Here is a 19373-nt window from a genome sequence, read left to right as displayed (position 1 = left end):
CAGAAGAGTTTGAGAACCCAAGTGCCCCTGCTTATCCTGAATTTCCCCCCTGAGCAGTGGGGCCACATTCACACCTCACCTCTCCTGGCCCTCAACACTGCCCCCATCATGAGCCCTGCAGCCTCCTCTTCCCAGGTGGCCTGCCTAAGGCAGAGCCGCCACCAAGCTGCTAGGCTTTCCCGGACCCCAGACCCACCCTCCCATCCTGAGGTCCTGAAACACGAGCCCAACAGCCACCCACCACAGGAAACCTTGCTTCATATTTCTCCACAGGTATGATGTTTTCAGCAGGGAACAGTTTTTTAAAAGCCCAGGGCCAAAATTTAATTACTGAATTAAAGTGGCCAAACAAAACAAAACCAAACCCACTGCCATCAGTGTTCAAAGCCCACGTCTTCCCATAGTAACCCTCCTGAGCCTGCCACTGACCATACCATCTCCCTCTGGGTACCGTACATGCAACTCATGCTTCCATCAACCTCAGCCCCCACAGCCTCCGGAACCCCCAAGCTCAGGCTGCCTGGAGAATAGTCACCATCTAGACTTAAGCCAGCTCCCCTGAGGGAAGAGCTACATCGTTCACACTTGATGAGAAGGTACCTCTCATATTTGTGGCCAACAACCGCCGCCCCCCCCCCCCCACGTCCTCCTGGGGGAAGAGGGAGAGGCAGGCCCAGACCAAGCACTAACCACACTGCATCCCAGCCCCAAAGAAGGATACAATTTCCAAACAGCGTCAGGACAATGAAGTAAAAGGAGGAGAACATGCCTTTGCTGACTCCACCTTGCGACTCGATCCCGTGATACATCACTGCATTCCAATCCTCTCCTGTTAGGATCTGTGGAGGGACAGCACCACAGGGTATGCCTGCATGGCCACTTCACCCACATGCACATGCATGTGCACGCTCAGGGTCAAGACATGGCTACATCCCAAGAACCCACGGGCACATGTGCACAGACACACGGGTTTCTAGATGATGGTGTTTCTGGAGGTCAAGGTGGCCCACGGTCCTCCAGAAAAACTTCCAGAAAGACACGGCTGCTGAGCTGGGTCCGGCCTCGAAAGATGAATGTGCTCTAGCTTTTCGGCCAAAAATGGAAGGGAGCCCCAGGCCGAAGGAAGAGGTGAGCAAAGGCAAGGAGGAGAACTGTAGCAATGAGCTGGGGAGATTAGGCCTGGCTGGGGAGGCAGAACTCCCCACTCCCAGAGCCGCCTGGGCCATGATGTGACAGTCTAGGTGACAGTGGGTCCAGCAAAGAGCGTGGCTAAATGCAACCCTTGCCCCATTAGGAAACATGTCTCTCTTTGCTGCTGTATTTTTGGAAAAGTACAAGAGAAGAACATAACAGACATTCACGTGTCCACCAATCAAAATGGACACTGCTCACATTTGTCCCGTTTGCATCAGGTCCCACTGCCCGTGATTACTCCCAACAGACGACCCCAATCACAAACCTGGTGAGGAACAATGTCAGCAGAGTTCCACTCACACGACACACATGCATCTATAAACAAAATACACCACGCGTGTTTGAAACACTCACAGGAAGGTATCAAACGACACACACCGTTCTTCAGCTTGCTGTCCTCACTCAGTATCGTATCTTTGAAGTTTATCCACACGAGGCACACAAATCCACCTACTCCTGTCCCCCAGCGAACACTAAACCTTCAGGCCAACAACCCACACGCCTCTTGACTGGCAGCTTCCTTCTTTCCAGGATTTTGCTACCGAGTCTCGCTGCACTCGTGGAAGGTCTGCCCACAGCTGGGACGGCCAGGCAGCAGGCCGTGTGCACCTCCGACTTTACAAGGGGTTTCCGAGGCGCTCACCCTAGGCTACGCCTGTGGTGGGCGCTGCTCCAGGCTGAGGAGTGAGAGGGCCAGCTGGTCAGGTGTCGTCCTCTGGGGCCTCTTCGACCGTCTCACATCCCGGACGCCTCACCTCCCTCCCACTGACTGAGACTTCCCGTGTGTTCCGTGTGTTCTTGCTCATTGCTGCCCTCTGTCTGCAGAACTACTGGAAATGCTCGCAGCTGGCCTCTGTTTTATGACAAAGTCCCTGCATCTAAGAAATTCCTCTCCATTTGAAGGCAATACAAATATTCTTCTGTATTTTCTTCAAACCATTTTAAAGTCTGGTTTTTCACAGTTAGGTTTGGAATCCACCTGGAGTTTGTGATTACTGTTCTGTGTACACTCAGGGATGAAGATCAGCCTTTCTCCCAGTGGACAGCTGAGTCGCACAGACCTACTTTTTAAAATACTCTGTGCCCATCCTCCTCCTACGGCCAGCTTCCGACCTAGCCTGGCCACCTTTCTGGCTTCTCTGGTCTGCTCTTCATACCTCACTATCCTCCTGCTTCGTAAAAACTCTTGACACATGGTGAGGCAGACCCCTCCTTCCTGAATCGTCTTGACGGTTCTTGGACGTTGACTCTTCCACATTATCAATATGCTGAATTCCAAGAGACTAAATTAGGAGAGCAGATGTCTTTGCCACTCCCCATTATAAATATACCCCCTGTGTACCCAGATCTGTGGGTCCTTTGACAACAAGTCCTGATTTCATCCATAAAAGTCTTGCATGCTGTTTGTAGATCTCTGGGTGCCTCGTAGCTTTTGCTGCCTCTGGAATGAAATATTTCATTTTAATTGAATTTTCTAATTGAACGGTTAGGTCATAGGAAAGCTACCTAATTGAACGGTTAGGTCATAGGAAAGCTACGTTTCTGTATGTTGATCTTGTGTTCAGCAGCACAAGTGAATTTTATGCACTTGGTAGGACTCCCCTTATACCTGCCAGGCCCAGGGCAGGAAAAGAGCTCTACAGATCCCTTGTCTTTAATGGTTAGAAAGCTATCCAGGTTTTTAATTTCTTCTTGAGCTAATTTATGTGTTTGAGGTTTTCCTGTAACAGTGCGTTTTCATCTTAGTTTTCAAATCTCCGACCATAATATCCTTGGGGATTTAAAACGATCTCTCCCTTCATGCAGGTAGGCCTCCCTTCCAGGCTATACTTTTCTTCTGCGCCTTTTCTCTCGGCCAGTCTTGCCACGATGCTGTCTGTCTGAGTCTTCCTGAGAGCAAGCTTTATATGATTTTGTTGCCTTGCTGTTTTAGTTTTGTATCACTAATGTCTGCTTATTAACCATTTTTTCCTGCTTTCAATTTTTCTTTGGTTTACCCGTTCTCTTCTCTAGGTTTTTAAGATGAGTACATCACTAGTTTATTTCCAGTCTTTCTTTTATTTTCATGACTGCATTTGAGATTATAAATTTTCCTCCAAGTATTGTTTCCACGTCATTCCATAAGTTTTGATGTCATTGTTCACTTTTAAGTATTTTGTAAGGTCCATTGTGATGTCTTCTTTAGCTCAGTCCTTCAGCTTTCAAATCTGGCGAAGGTTTTAAATAACTTTTTACACATGGTTTGTTTATTTACATTACATCAAGAATGTGCTCTGTAGGATGACAATTCTCCAAGATTTGTAGGAATTTCCTGGGTGACTTAACAAGTGGTCAGTTTCTGTGAATGTCCTAGGTGTCCCAAACGATGACTGTTTTGTTTGCTGTCAGCTGGGTGCAGAGTTCCATAGACCGATGTGGACTTCCACGTGTTTCTATCAGTTGCTGCTCAGTATATATATATATATATATATATATATTTTAGAATTAATCCCTGCTTTTTGAGGGCAGGGATTTTTTTTTTTTTTTTTTAGAGAGAGAGGGAGAGTACAAGCAGGGGGAGTGGCAGGTAGAGGGAGAGGGAGAAGCAGGCTCCCCGCTCAGTGGGGAGCCCGACGTGGGGCTCGATCCCAGGACCCTGGAATCAGTGACCTGGGCCGAAGGCAGCACCTTAACTGACTGAGCCACTCAGGCGCCCCTGCTCAGTATATTTTTAGTTCATGTTGTTAGGTCATGCAGGTTCATGATTGCTGCCTTCTTTTTGTTGTTCTGTAATGCACTTCTTTATTTTTACTAAAGCTTTTTTCCCTTAACTTGAATTTTGGCTGATGTTATTATTATACCAGCTTTCTTTTTGATGATTTCTACTTAGTTTATCTTTTTGTATCCTTTGATTTTTTAATTATGTACTATTTCACACATTCAGAAAGGAAAGATGAATAATTTTTAACAAACCTCCATGTACCCACTACCTGGCTTGAAAGGGAGCATTCAAAGGGAGATGGTGCCCCTTGAGTAGAACTCCTCCAGCCCACCTCCCAGCAGCACAGCACCCTGAATCTGGTGTTTCTCATTCCCATGTAAGCTTTTATACTTTAACTGCATGGATGCCATAAACAACACTGTTTTGCATGTTTTCATCCTTATTTAAATAGTATCATATGTTGTGCATTATTCTGAATCTTACTTTTTTTTTTTTTTTTGCTTAATATTATATTTGTAAGATTCATCCACGTTAACACATTTAATTCTAGGTCATTCATGCTGTACAGATAATACAACACACTTTTCTTATCCATTCTTGTGACGATGGACATTTTTGGTGACTCCCAGTTTTTTGCTATTATAAGTGATGCTGCTGTGATGCCTCACACGCATCTCCTTGTGCAGTTGGGCAGAAGACTTTCCCGAGCACAGACCCACAACAGGAACCACTCCCATACAAGTTCCAGGTATTAGGTTTTACGACATTACTACCCACAGTGGTTCTACCAACCCTCCAAGAGCATAAAAGAATCTTCATTTCTCCACATCTCCTCTATAACTTGATATTAGATTTCTTAACTTCTGCTAAATTGACAGGTGGAGAGGTTGTCTCATGCTGGGTTTAATTTGCATCTCTAGCAACATTGGTAATTGTTCTTACTGGTTTATTTGTCAGCCCAACTTCCTCTCCTATGAGATGCTTATTTACACTCTGCCTTTCCCTATGATACTATTTGTCTTTCTCTTTGATTTGTGGAAGTTCTTGATATGTCTTGGACACTTCAGTGGTTATTCTAATACTGTGGAAATGTCTTCTCCAAGTTCATGAATTTTTTTCAACCTTTTCGTGGTGTCTTTTGATGCACAGTCATTTCTATTTTAACGGTCAAATTTGTCAGTATTTTCCTTTACGATCTGTGCTTCTTATATCTTAAGAAGGATTTCCCCACCTTGAGTTAGTACCATTACACTCCTGTACATCCCCCTAAAATTTCAGATTTGCTCTTCACATTTAGGTCTTAATCTATCCAAACTGATTTCATATATGGAACAAATTAGGAACCCAATTTCATGTTTTGCTCTATGGATAACCAAATTGTCCCATACCATCTGCAATCACAACACTTGAGTTTTCTGTGTATACAAATATTTTAGCTGTGAATATTCTTTTTTCCTTATCAATCCTGAGAAATTGTGTTCCATATTTTCTTGTCCTACTGCAGACCACAGACACCAGCATAATCTGCTAAGACTTTTTACTTGAAAGGAGTGTTGGGCTTTATCATGTGATCTTACCTTTTCAGAAAAAATGTATTATGCACATTTTCAGACATACATAGAGTGTACTGAATCCCCATGTTCTCATCACCCAGCTTCCACAGTGAACAAATCTCCCGATCTTGTTTCTCCTGTCCTCTCACTCTGTGCCATGGTCTTGCTGGAGTCACATGTTTTTTCTGATCACACGGTGTTTTCCTTCCTTAATTGGCTAAGATGATGAATTACATTAATAGGCTTTCCAATGTTAAGTCATCTTGCATTTCCAGGATAAAGTCAAGTTGATCATAAAGATGATTTGTTAATTTACAAGCATATCCAATTTGATTAGATATTACTTCCCTTCTGTCTCTGCATTTGTGATCATGACCTAAGACCCCCACTGACCCCCCCTCTTATTCACATGAATGTTAACCTGTCTTTTCAGGAAGAGCTCAGTCACTGACTCCCACCTGTGTAGGTGTGGGGCAGTTCCCTCTGCCTCATTCTAATATGAAAGTCTCCTTCCACGGGGGAGCACAAACCCCATTAGCATGACATACGAACAATGCATGTATAGACATGTTTCCTGAGTGTGCATGTGTGACCTTATGCCCACCTCTATATGCACTGACAAAGCTCCCCTTTCTGAATATTCATCTGAGCCCTAAATCAAAGGAACCCACTCATCCCCACATGGGGAGTCATGGCTTCGGAAGTTATTCCCGGTGATCTCTTTATTTACTGCAAATAAAAGCTTCCTTTGTGCAACAACCCACCTCCCGCTGTAGTCTCTTCCTGTGAGTCACCAAGCAGTGGACTCACATTAGTTCAGTTATGGTGTTTTATCAAGGTTATTCCAGTCTCTTAAAGCCAGCCAGGTACCTTCCTTTTTGTCTTCTCTGGAGTCATCTGCATAAAATTGGAATAACGTCTTTCTTAAATTTTAGTAGAATTCACTCATAAAATTACCAGAACATGGTGGCTTGGGTAGGCAGATTTTTAATCATTCCATTTCTGAAATAGTTCAGGTCTTTAATTTCTTCTTGGGTTAGTGTAATGTTATTATTTTTTTTTTTTTCTAAATCATTGGCTTTGCTAAATGTATAAACGTCTGTGGTGCTTTCAGCAATCAGGGGTTGGTAGCTCTCCATATCTGCATTTGAACGTGTCCAGCTCCCCCTTGAGCTTGAACCTCAGCTCTCTGGATCGGCATTCTGGGGTCATGGGGGCTGTTCCCCAGGATTTCAAAGTTCCTTCCCCAACCCTTGCCGTCAGACTGTCATTCTTCTGTGGGGAATCTCTCTCTTTATCACAACACATCCAGGTTTGACATTACTCTTGCTTGGCCCTCCGAGTGCACGCCCTCTAAGACTCGCCCGGGACAGTGCTGGGCTTCACCCCCAAGTTCCCCCACATCTTCCAGCTCACCCATCCTTTCTTAGGTCGTGTCCACGGTATATCTGGCCCTTTAATTTTCTATTTAAAGAGCACTGTTTTTCATTCTTAGGATTTCTACTTAGTTCTTTTTCATATTAACCTATTCTTGGTTCTCGGGTATTTTCTTCCATAATTCTGTGTTATGTGTTACAAGTTCTTCCTCAAACACTGGGTAGATCTCAAGCACATTTGATGCAAAGTCACCTGCATTGTTCTCTTATTCCCATTTCTTTTGGAGTGAGCTCACCTTCCGACTGCACATGTTGTCCGCCCTCTTCGGTGGGATCAGCTTCACCATGGTTCAGTCTGCCTGCTCACCATGAGCAGACCTGATGTTGTTTTCTTCTTGGTCACACATTCTCCCTACCCCTTCCAGCCCCGTTCAGAAGCAAGAGTGAGCTCCCATCCTGGGATCTCAGGCCCCGGCCCAGCACCATCCATGGAATGTGCAAGCCTGGCCTGGCCAGCCATCTGCTCCTGCGAACTTCTCGGCCTCCCCCAGCCATAGTCACCCTCTCCCAGCTCTGCTCCTCTGTTCCTCAAAGGGCCACACACCTTCCCCAGCAACGAGTCAGGCAGGCCACACATGGATGCTTCTGATGCCCAGCCCGCCTGCCTCGCCCGGACCACATCCCAGGTGCCCCGGCCTCTGCATCTCTCCTTACTGTTCCATTTCCAGCCCACAGTTTGTTTTCTGCTTGGCTGGATCCTTTTAATTTCTAGGTGTATTTATTCTCTTATTGCCATGTTCCAGAGCAGAGGGGGGTCTGAGGTCCAAACCAGAGCATCATCTGACCAGAAGAACCCATCTTTTCCCTCTAACTTTGACTTCCTCTTCCCCTCTGTCCCACACCACCACCATTAACCAACCACATTCCACTCCTTTCCTATAACAGACAGAACAAAGCAGAGCTCTGTCAATCATGTCACCTCCCTGCTTTGGCGAAGCCTGTGGGCCTGGCTCTGAAGGCCCATCCAACTTGACCTCTGCCAGCCCCAATCCTTCTGCCACAAACCCTATGCCTTTGCTGCCCTGACTCCACTCACCTTCCTACTGCGGTGTCTGGAACACATTCCCGCCGATTCCCCTTGCCTGACTTCCAAGGTCCCACAGGGCAGCCCTAGGAGCTCCTTCCCATCACTGAACAGATCACACTGCACAGGAAAGGTCATGGCCGCCCTCTGCTAGAGGCCCCAACTTGGAGACCAAGGGCAGCCCCAGAGGCCAGGGGCTAAGCTGAGCCTGTTGGACTTCCCTAAGAGTCACCCTGGGCAAACAACAACCCACCCCAACCTGCTCAACAGCAGGCATGGCATCCGAGGAGGCTTCATAAGACAGAAACACTTGGACTATCCTATCGGTGAGGCCAGTCATGGGGGGCATCGGGGTGCCGGGGAGCTACAGCCCTGCAAGGGGGCCAGTTGCTCAACCAAGAGAGTCTTCAAATGGGAACCCCTCCGAGAGGGCAGAGATCGCCTGAGTGACAAGGTTTGCCTCACAGAGGACTCAGCTTCCCCAGGAGCCGTGGCGGGCGTGATCTCCAGACACAAAAGAGAACTGAAGGACCCCTGGGCCTGACAAACAGGAGGGAGAAGCATGGATAGCACTCTGTTGTTTTATTCTCAAAGGGTAAGACAGCTGTAACTCCAGGTCCTAGGGGCTGGGAGAGAAGGTGGCGGCCTGAAGCCCAGTGGCCACAGGACCGTTGAACCCCCAGGGAACTCATGCTTCTTGGGACCCGGTTTCCCTCCAGACCCAGGCTCTAGACTTGGTGACAGAGTCCCACGGACTGGAGACCTCCCTATGCTCATCTCCCACTTGTTCTCTCCTGTTTTCTGGAAAGTTCTGTCTGAAATGGTGGCTGTCTGGCTGTGCAGATGCTGACAGGGAAGGCTGCCTTCCCCATACCTGGAGAGCTGAGCAGGCCAGGAGTGTGCCAAGAGCCAGGAGCCTTACCTGGAAGACAGTGAGAATGGCCGCGGGGAAAGTGTCAAAGTTCGTTGTCGGGGTCTCATCCTTAAAGTTGAACCTGAGGAGAACAAGAAGTCTTGGAAAGAGGCCGCCCCACCAGAAGCCAGGGGATCTGGCACCTCGGCTTGCAACACTGTCCCAGGCTGTGGGTGGGCTGTGTGCTCGGCGCCATTGTCCCCCTGGGGGACCTCCAGGCGGCAGACAGGTGGAGGGGGCCTGAGCAGTACATCTGTTCTGAGCTCTGCCTCCCCAGTGGGGCCCTCAGCCTCATACGACCCCCTCCAGGGCCCACTTACTGTCCCCCAAACAGCTGCATGCCCAGCAGAGCGAAGACCACGATGAACAGGAACAGCAGGAAGAGGAGGCTGATGATGGACTTCATGGAGTTGAGCAGAGACACCACCAGGTTCCGCAGGGAGCTCCAGTACCTGTCGGGGCAGGTGGGGTGTGTCCACGCCCAGCTGCGCCCACGCGGAGGCGCCTGCCCGCATGCAGATGCCACACTCCAGGGCTCTCCCAGTCACACCTGTGGTTTCCGAGGCCTTCTAAACCCCAAAGGCCCCACACCTGGAGGCCAGAGCTCTTCTCCAGAGAGTTCCAGATCCTCCACTGGGGGTTCTGGGGGCGCGGCAGAGATCCTGTGTCCATTGCGGGACTCACCCTCATCTCCCGAACCTGCCCCTGTCACTCTGCCTGGCAGAATGGCGCCCGATCCCTCTCCACCCCTCAACACCCAAGCAGCTTCCAGGCATCTCTGCTCAGACCACGAGTAGAGAAGGAGCTGGAGCAGAACACAATCAGCCCCACTGGCCTGCATCAAGCCGGTCCTCAGGGCTGTGAGGCGTGATGTATAACCCGGTGTGAATGCCCCTCTCAGCAAGGGCCCAGGACACAGCGTGGATCGGGGGCGACGGCACTGCGAGACCATTTCCCTGGCACCCCACAATGCCCACCCCTCCGTCACACTCTTCAAACGCTCCTGGAGGGCAGAGACCATGTCTCTGGGCATGTCTCATGCAACTGGACCCCATGGCACACGGGCCCCACTAAAGTCCGTGGTGGCCCGGCTGTTGATAGCTCACTCACGGGGTGACTGGGGGTCCAACCCCATGTCCGCATCTGGAGAGCTCCTCCCCAGAAGAGGTCGGGGCATGTGGCTTTCCCTCCAGTCACCTCGAGACATACTACACACCTCTGTGTCTCCATCACCGTGGACAGGTGGGAGTGGCAGGACAGACAGCAGTCACTGAGCATCCCTGGCCCTGTCCTCCCAAGGGCCAATGGCACAGAGGCTCACCTATCTTCCATGGATTCTCTTACAAGGCACTTGAGGGTTCATGGAAGATGGGCTGCAAAACTCTGGGAAAGCCAGCCCTCCTCAGGACAGGGGTGGCCTGGCTTCTGGAAGGAAGCAGCGCCCCTAAAACACCAGGCCCCACCACCAAGGTGAAGGCAGGTCTTGCAGTCACCTCCTGGAGCGAGGTACCAGCACAGCGTGGGGAAGCAACAGAGGACTGGCTGCTGCTGTCTCGTGGCCACACGAGACGTCCAGCAGTGTTTGTGGACTCAGCTAGACCAGACTCTCCCCACACTCTCCCGCAGTGACACCATCATGTCTTCAAATGGTCTCAGGTTTGGACTGAAAACAGACTGGAGAAGACCAGCTGTACTCCCATCTACCCTGGGGAGATCAGTGAGGTTCTGAAAGGTCACTGGAGGGGCGACCTGGACCCCAGGGCCTCCTGCACAAGCTCACTGTTGACAGCTCTGCTCCTTGGGTCCTGCAGCTGTCATGGTCCAGGCTGCTGGGGAGAACTGCATGGAAATCCATGCTGGAGCCTGTGTGGGCGGCTACACACTCATGCAACGGGAGTCCAAAATTCAGGGTAGGCGAGGTCCCCGCTGTGGTGTGTGTGCGGCCACAGCTAAGACCAGCTGAGAACAGAGCAGGCTTTGCTGTGGGTGAGACGGCTATGGGTGAGGCGCACCCCCTCTCCCCACCACTAGAACCCTGGCAGAGAGGACCAGCACTCACTCAGTAACTGCATCACACCTCCGCCCTGGGCCTCAGCCCCCTCGTAGACAAAATGGTGCAAATGGCTTCCAGGGTTACGTAAAGAACCAACCGGAATAGAAGAGAAGACACAGGCCTGTCACTGCCCTCTTGCCACAGCTTAAACGGGGCCGCGTCAGGCACAGGGTGGAGAAAGCGGGCCTGGGAATGGGAGCCACGGAGGAACCATGCCGGCTCAGGTCAGGTCAGAGTCAGTTGAGGCCTCCCTCCCTTCCTGGGGTGGGGCTGCAGGGGAGGTGGGAGGACTTGGGGGTGTGATGATAAAAAAAAACTTCCATCTGATAACTTCTTTTTTCTCTGTTAACCATGAAGCAAAGTAACCCTTTGAAAGTTGAAAGATGGGACTGCTGATTTCAAAGGAGGGCACAGTATGAAACTGCAAGAAGCAAGCTAACTAGAGAACCAGGAATCCTGCCGGCAACATCGGGGCCAATCGGGAACACCCCCGAGGGTAGATACGGCCCCCAGGGCCGAGACAGAGTCATGCTGGGCAGGTGCTTTATAACTGTCCTTTGTATTTAAACCAGTATAAGCACAAAAAGAGATTCCGGACATCTGAGTTCAAGGCCATCACCGTGAATTCCTGGGAAGAAGCATGCTGTGCAGGCCCGTCTCAGATGTGACCAGCATTCCCCCCTCGCCTTCACCCGGGAGCACACGGGTAACTCACTTTGTGACTTTGAAGATCCTCAGCAGCCGGAGTGCCCTCAGCACACTGATCCCGAAGGAGGCTCCTGGCCTGATGGCAGCCCAGACCACTTCAAAGATGCTCCCCACAATGACCTGCACGGGGACAGCGTCAGCCTCAGGTACAGGCCCACTCATCCCACACCTGCACCTCTGCATGAAGCGCCTCTGGATCACACCGTAAGCATCCACAACACACGGTACACGCCTCACACTGAGCTCCTGCAGCCTTCGGGGAGCACACACCCGTCCGGTGCTCACCTGCCCCCTAACACGCCCACCCTGGATGCACCCCGGGGACACGGGATGTGGAGCGAGCGTAGGCCTACTGCTTTCCTGACTGGCCAGCTGCAAATCAGATCAGCTTGGCATCAATGTTCTCCCACAGCACTGAGAAACCGGTGAATGTGCCAGGATCGAGGCCCTGGCCATGACTGGAGACCCCTGTAGCATTTAATGCTGGTCCATTAACCTGTACATCTGCTCTGGCAGGTCACCCCAAATGCACAGCCATCCTCTGCATATCTCTCCATGCTGAACACAGATGTATCGCTGAGAGACCATCTGATGTCCTGTGACGTCCAGACAGCCGAACAGCTGCACCCCTGGTACATCCCAGGCAGCACAACACATGGGACAAGCTTGCCACCACCTGTCGTTGGTGACCCTGAGCACCTCCACCAATTTTCCACAGCATGCACACAGCATCCAGATGTTTGTCTGGGGCTGGAGCTCATAGTTTCCTAAATCTGTGTTCTTACTGTTGGTCTTCCAGCATCTCTGTCTTTCCTTAATCCTCAGAATTTGTTCCCATTCGTCCATGACGCAGGTGGCCCCTGAGATGGCCCACAGTGATCCCCACTACTCGGTATCCCAACCTTGTATAGCCTTGTCCCTCAAGGATGGGTTGGACCCAGTGACTCACTTTTAGCAAACAGAATGTGACAGAAGTGATTGGCTGTCACCCCTGAGATTCGGTCACAAAGACTGGCTTCCTCCTCGGTGCTCTCAGCTCTGTTGCAGGTCCCCAGCTGCCATGACGTAGGACATGAGGGAGCCTGGGGAGAGGCCCCCCTGACCAGGTACTGAGGGCTGTCGGCCACAAGCAGGAGCTTGGGTGTGAGCTCCCCACCCCAAAGAGCCTGCGGTTACTGCAGCCTTGTGGGAGAGCGAGAGCTGGGGGCCCCCAGTTAAGTCCCACCTGACTCCCAACCCACTGACATAAGAGATAACAAATGATGGTTGTTTTAAGCCACTAAACTGTGGGATAATTTGTTATCCACCAAGAAAAACAATACACATTTTGGAGACAGAAACGGAGTGCTCTCCAATGTAGGAGTGGCTTTGGAGCCAGAGACTGGGCATGGAGCAGCACGTCAGTGAACCCAGCCTGTCCGTGGGTTCTGGACAGCGAGGAGGTGCGGAGGCTGCACATAAGGGTCAGAAGGACAGGGGGGCAGAAGTCCTGTTCTGTACTGGCAGGAAGTTCGGCCACACCGTTGCCCACAGCTATGTGAAGAGAAGAAAGTGTGCCGCATGGATGGGGAGGCCTCTGGGATCTCCAAGCAGAGTCTGCAGGTGCGGCCTGGGGTGCTCTTGCCGCCCACTGTCGGCGTGGGAAGAGGGAGAGGCACAGGAAAGGGTTGTCAGCTGCCTCTCCAGACAACCAAGGATGCCAAATTAGGAAATGGTACGGTCCACAGCGGAAGCCAGGACACAGCTGTGGCACTGTGGGAGCCCGTCCCTGCGGAGACGGCCTCTCACGTCAGCTTGATGAGCAGCAAGTCCTCCAGGGCACTAACGTGCGCTGGCCTCAGCCATCTCAGCATGGACGCCCCACAGGGAAGGGCCTGTTGCGAGAGTTTAGGTAGGGCTTTCCTCAAGTGGAATCCAGGAAGATTCACAACATACCCATAACACACTGGAAGACTTAGCTATGCAGAGACATCACCAGCTTGGGTTGAAAGGGACACAGACGGTACAAGACAAAAGCCTTTGGATTCCTAAAGTCCTACCGGTAGGAAGCAGGCTGAGAAAACTGTCCAGCTGAAAACACATGCTATCTTTCCTGGAACAAGAAAGGTGATGCAGAGGCCAAAACCAAAAGCCCAGAGGGCTTCCCAATCCTTAGGAACTAATCCCAGGATCCCCAACTCTTCCCAGCTGGATTCCTGAACCGCTATGGGCCACAGACTCCCTTGTGTGTCCCACTGTCCCCTTTGAACAAGAACGCCAACGGCAGTTCATCTATGCCAGTCCTGCCACCGTGCAGGTGACAGCTTGTCTTTTTAGTTCCGTGGGTCCACAGGTGGGGAGGGACTGAGCAGCTGTCCTTGAGGAGCCGTGACTCTACCTGGGCCTGGTTTCGTGAAGGCCCTGGACTCTGAACTGCCACTGTAATGGGAGGTGGCTGGGGAAGCAGGAGGACATGGGTGTCTTTTACATCAGGAAGGATGTGGTCTACACCAGAGCATAGACTGTGGCAGGCAGCCTCTAAGACGGCCCCCAGTGACCCTGCCTCCTGGGGTTCATGTCCCTGGGTAATATTTCCCATCCCCGTTAAACGTGGGCTGGGCCAAGTGACTCACTCCTAACAAATATAATATGGCAGAACTGATGGGTCGTCTCTCTGAGCCTGGGTTTCTGTGGCTTCTGTCTTGGGTACTCTCAGTCTCTGTCTCCGATCACAAGCTGTCACATCCTGAAGACACTCAGGCAGCCTGGGGAGAGACCCACGTGACCGGGACTGAGGCCTGCCACCAACCACATGAGTGAGCTTGGAAGTCCCATCAACAGCCATGTGATGAGCTTGAAAGCAAATTCTCCTGTCCTAATCAAGCGCTGGAATGGCTGCGTCCCAGCTGTCAGCTGCACTGTGACTTCCCTGAGACCCTGGGCCACAGGCACCTGGTTAAGCCAGCCTTGGACCCCTGACCCATAGAAACTGTGAGATAATACACACTTGTTTTATGCTGCTAAATTTTGGAATAATTTGTTAGCTTATGTGCAAATCATTCCCATGTCCTGGGATCCAGTTAGTTCAAACCAGAAGATACAATCACATTTACAAGATCAAGGATTCTCTGAGATCTGCTAACCTCTTTGGGGTCCCTCCGGCCTGTGTGAGCCACAGGCTTTCCTCATGACTCAGCAGGCAAGGGACAAGAAGCCATCCCAGGAAGAACCGCAGGTGTCCATGTCTCAGGGCGCACCCTGGGCAGCCACCGCCCCTCCTTCGCCCAGAGATCAGGCAGCATTGTGTGGCACAGACCTGCTTCTCCAGGGCCAGACTGCTGGGTTCACACTGCCTCCCCCACAAAGTACCTGGGCAGCCTTGGGCCAATCACACAACATCTCCAGTTACTCATCTACAAAGCGGGAGCCCTTGTGAGGATTTAACAGAGCTGCGGACACAATGTTCCGTCAACTCCACTGACAGAAAAAGTCAACGTCACACTGAATTTTTGAGTTGAACTTCTACCTACAACCAGAACTCTGCGGAGGTGTGAACCTTCCTCAGGGCTGGCACGGCCACTTTTCACTGAGAGCCTCCACTGGGTCAGAGCTCCTCCCTGGGCTCTGGGCTCAGCACCAGGGAGGTGTCCGTGTGCTTGCTGGCCTGGGAAGGGCTTTGTCCCAGGGAGTCTTGAACACCTGCCTTTGAGGCCTCCCTGACCTACAGAGGTTGGTGAAGGGACCCAGGCCAGCCCCACGAGAAGGGCTGGACCATCACGCCCCTGTCAGGTCCTCCCTGAAGCATGTGTCCAAGCTGCCCAGAGCCAGATCTGCAGGACAGTGAGGGAGCAGGATCACAGCCCCTTGAGCTCTGCTGGGGACACTGAGCCCTCTGTGGAGCAGGGGCACATTTGGAAGACGGCTGTACCAGGCACAGAGGGGGCACCTTCAGCTGATCTGCAGATTCCACGGAGAGGGTCAGAAGTGGGAAGGAGGGTATCCTGCAGCTGACGACCCCATAAGTCAGGGCCCGACCAGGATGGGACGCCCCTTTGTCAAAGACCTCTCCCTGTCTCTAGGAAGCCTTCCTGACCCACACAGGGTCACAGGGCGCTCAACTGCCTGGGTCCTACAGCACATACTGGGTACAGCATTCCGGGAGGGGGCTGTGTGCGCTCTCGAGCAAGGATACAGCTGGACCCGCCTGGACCCCAGCCAGCACCTCTCATGAAGATCTTACTTACCCCAAAGTCGAAGCAGTTGAATGAGGACCGGAAGTAGCTTCTGGGCCCCAGGCCATACATCTTCAGGGACATCTCTGTGAGGAAGAGACCCAGGAAAACAAACTCTGCAAAGTCTAGGAGAAGCCGGAGAAGAGAGGGATTAGCTCTCAGCCTCCCCCCACCTGGCTCCAGCCCAGACTGGAGGACACCAGACCTCTGGGCCCTCCCAGGGTTGAGCCCTGCAGGCCTGGTCTGTGGCCCCTGAGCTCAGAAGTCTCAGCTCAGGAGGAGAATAATGAACGGATTGGGACCGGGAGGGGCCCAAAGAGATGCCTGTCCACTCTGAAATGTGGTGCTGCCCAGAGACAGGCTCTGCGGGAGGTGAGGGCCTGGGATTGGGCTCGGGAGTGAGTTCCGGGGCCACACAGTACTCCCCAGAGGACGGCCTCAGACCCATTCTTCTGCCTTCAGGCTTGCTCCCCACCCCATGTTCTGAGCATGGTGGAGACCCTCAGCCTCCTCATCAGAATCACCCCGTCCTCCGTGAGGACTTCCCCAAAACCCTTCCAAAACCCCCACATCACCGTGTTTGGTTTTCACTTTGTTCATGTGTTCACCTACCACCCAATACTGGACCGGCCAGCATGGGGCTCCCAGGAGGCGCCAACACTTGCCACCCCCTGGCTCTACGAGCCACACAGAGGCTCCTGGGCACCTTCACCCTCCTGCAGGCGACCCCTCCTGCCTAGCCACTGGGAGTGCAGACCCTCAAGGGCCTCAGGACCAAAGGGAGGCCACACTGGAACTGAGGGCCATGCTGGGAATTCCAGGCACTCAGACAAGACACAAGCCCTAGCGAGGCCCGAACAACACGCACAGCCAGAGCGAGAAATAACAGGTCGTCCGGACAGCGAGAGAGGCAGCGGGCTCTGCCAGTGGTCAAACCAGGAAGTCCAGGAAGCAGAACAAGGTCACTGTCTCTGATCCTCCTCCCCAGGTGCTGAGCTGGAATCAGCTCATTATTCTGTACAGTGGCCCACAGGCACCATGGCCTCTGGCCCCAGAGCAGCAGAAGCCAGCGAAGCGGCTCAGAGCTCAGGGCAGAGCCTGCCCCTGAGGGTCCAGGCCCTGAGCAGGAGTGGAGGGTAAGCTCCAGAGAGTCCAGTCCCCAGAAGGCCACTAGCCCAGCCTTCCTGGGGCCTCTGGCATCCGGACTGGTTGGGAAGCTGGACCTCAAGCAGCTCCTGATAAAACAGATAACAGAAGAGGGGACCACATAGCTCTGGACCCTGACATCTGCTTTCTTGCACAGCTCTCCACCATGCACTCCACCACAGAGACCCAGCAGCCTCAGTCGGGGGCAGATCTACAGTAGCCCAACTGCACACGAGCAGAGGAACAGAGGCACCAGCCCCACTGCCCCACACAGACAACGACCTGTATGGCCCACGGTCTCGGGGGGGAGCCCCCTACTATGGCTTGAGTACACGGATAATCAGCTCCTGGTAGCAACTCACACAACAAGCCTGGCCTCTGAAGACAGCCAAAAAGTCATGGAGGCACCCAAGCTAGGCATGCGATAAGGAATGAGAAGGCAAAGCTGACTCCCTGGAGAAGCCAAGAGGCCAAGGTGCCAGGCACGGATGCCCACTGACCTAGGCAGAAGAACCCACTGCAGCCAGGCCTGAATGACCGGCACCTGGGCCTGGCTGTGCTGAGCCGCAGGTCCGAGGGGGGTAGGGAGGCGGCGCCCTGCCCCCAAGTCCAGCTCCGAACGCCCCAACACCCTGCACAGTCCCAGAGCCTCTCCACGTGGGGTCACAAAGGCACCTGCCCCTGCGCCGTGGGGCACCCCATAAGAAGAGCTCAGATCCTGGAGGAGGAGCCCACAAAGATGGGCCGTGCCCCTGCCCACACGCCAGACCTTGGAGCTACAGCTGCCCGGCCACCGATCTTGCTCCCAGGAGACCCATGTGAGAGCAGTGCAAGGAACCGGCACAGGAGCTGCCAACGGTAAGACCTCCTGGGAGAAAGGGAGCAGCCAGAGCCAGGAATCCCCCAGCGTCCTGCCTGCCCTTTCACTCTCCTGCGGGAGAGACACCCTTGGCTTCATATGCTCAGCCTCCCCTCTGAGGCCAAGAAAGGGCATCCATTCATTCACTCCTGAATCATTCGTCCAACTGACAGGCTGGTGCTGCTTTGAACTTGCAGAAGAGACAGAGATGAGCCCTCTCTCTGGGCATTCACACACCAAGGCGGGGGGGAGGGGGCAGAGGCAGAGAATTTAATCCGTGTTCTGTATCATAATCGGAGGACAGGGTGGCCAAGCCTGTCCTGTGAGGCCAGGGGGCTCAGAGGATGACAAAGCCCTACAGCCAGTTGCTTCCCTTCCTTCCCCCCTCACCAGTTAGGCTTCAGTCTCAGGGGTTCTGGTGGCGTACTGGGGGTGGGTCCTAGATGGACACACAGCTGAGGTGCACACAACCCATTCTCTGCAGGCCGGCCAGTCTCAGGGCAGAGCCTCCCGGGGAGCTCCAATGAAGCTAGTCCTGGCGGAGACCCCCCTCCTACCTCAGCCACTGCCTCTGCCTCTTGCAAGACCTGCCTTACCTGGCTGGATCAGCCTTCCTCAGCTCCAGCCCAGCTGACAAGGACAGAGCCCAGGGCACTGAGCAGAGGTGTGCAGACCCAGCATACACCCATCTCTCCCGCCAGCCGTTTTCCCCAGGTAATGACAATGAATTCAGGAATTCCCAGGGAACCACAGAGAAGACAAAGCAGCAAGGGGGAAGAAGCGTGGCCAGGGATGCCTGTGGCCTGGCCCAGCACCTGGGCACTCCCAGGCCTGTGCTCCCACACAACAGATGTGTGATCAGGTCCTGCAGCTTGCTGCCTGCCCAGTCGGGTGGCAGGTCCCCAGGACACAAGCAGTAACCACAAGACTGACTGGGCACCATCAGCTTCTTCCATGGGAAGGAAAGGTCTGGCCAGGAAGCCCCAGGAACAGCCGCACCGTTGGCGGGGTCAAGAGGAAGCCCCACCTCCCTGGTCCCCACCCAACCCCCAAGGGTGAGGAGACTTTATCCTGAGGGGATATGGAGGAAAGTACTCACCTCAGTCCCAAACAAAGTCCCCAGACACCAAAGTACAGGTCCCAGGATATATGGATTAGGGGCCAGAGCGGGCGGTTCAAAGCACACAAACCGCCTCCTCACTTTGCTCCCCTGGGCAACCCGAGCCAGGCTGCCTGCCGGAAGCTCCCTGGGCCCCTCTGGCTTCTTCTGCCTCTATGCCCTGCCCCATTACACAACAAGAGCTTTCAGTACAAGTTTGGGAAACTGCAGGTTAGCATCGCACCCCCCAACAGTCACCCCACCCACATTTTCAAGTGGCCTGTGGAGCTCATAAGAACTCTTCCAGAGCTGCCTGAGCTCCTACTTAAAGCTGACAGGCTCAGGGTTGGAAGAGGGGAGTGTGGCTGGCCCACCGGGGCCAGGAGTCAGATCCAGGAGCGTTCTTCTCTGGAGAAAAGACTCTCTTGCCACCTCAGGGAGGCTTCAGGCATACAGGGCTCCCATGGAGAGAGCAA

The 19373-nt window shown here is 52.9% G+C and overlaps 1 protein-coding gene across 1 annotated transcript in view; it reads right to left on the bottom strand.

Moving 5' to 3' along the window:
- CACNA1B (calcium voltage-gated channel subunit alpha1 B) overlaps nt 1–19373 on the bottom strand; it is a gene marked incomplete at its 3' end in the record, with an annotated part of 162821 nt that overhangs the window by 79484 nt on the left and 63964 nt on the right. Inside the window, exons 12-16 of the mRNA XM_064579164.1 lie at nt 15806–15918; nt 11590–11702; nt 9142–9273; nt 8831–8903; nt 722–839 (exon numbers count right to left, since the gene is read on the bottom strand). Of these exons, the coding sequence (XP_064435234.1) occupies nt 722–839; nt 8831–8903; nt 9142–9273; nt 11590–11702; nt 15806–15918 (549 nt within the window). The remainder of the gene's footprint in view (nt 1–721; nt 840–8830; nt 8904–9141; nt 9274–11589; nt 11703–15805; nt 15919–19373) is intronic.

The sequence above is a fragment of the Mirounga angustirostris genome, unplaced genomic scaffold, assembly GCF_029215605.1.
Source record: "Mirounga angustirostris isolate CCGP_5_RB_7025 unplaced genomic scaffold, mMirAng1.0.hap1 SCAF_15, whole genome shotgun sequence".
Taxonomy (NCBI): Eukaryota; Metazoa; Chordata; class Mammalia; order Carnivora; family Phocidae; genus Mirounga; species Mirounga angustirostris.
Note: the sequence above shows the minus strand (reverse complement) of the source record. Positions and strands in the feature narration are given on the sequence as shown.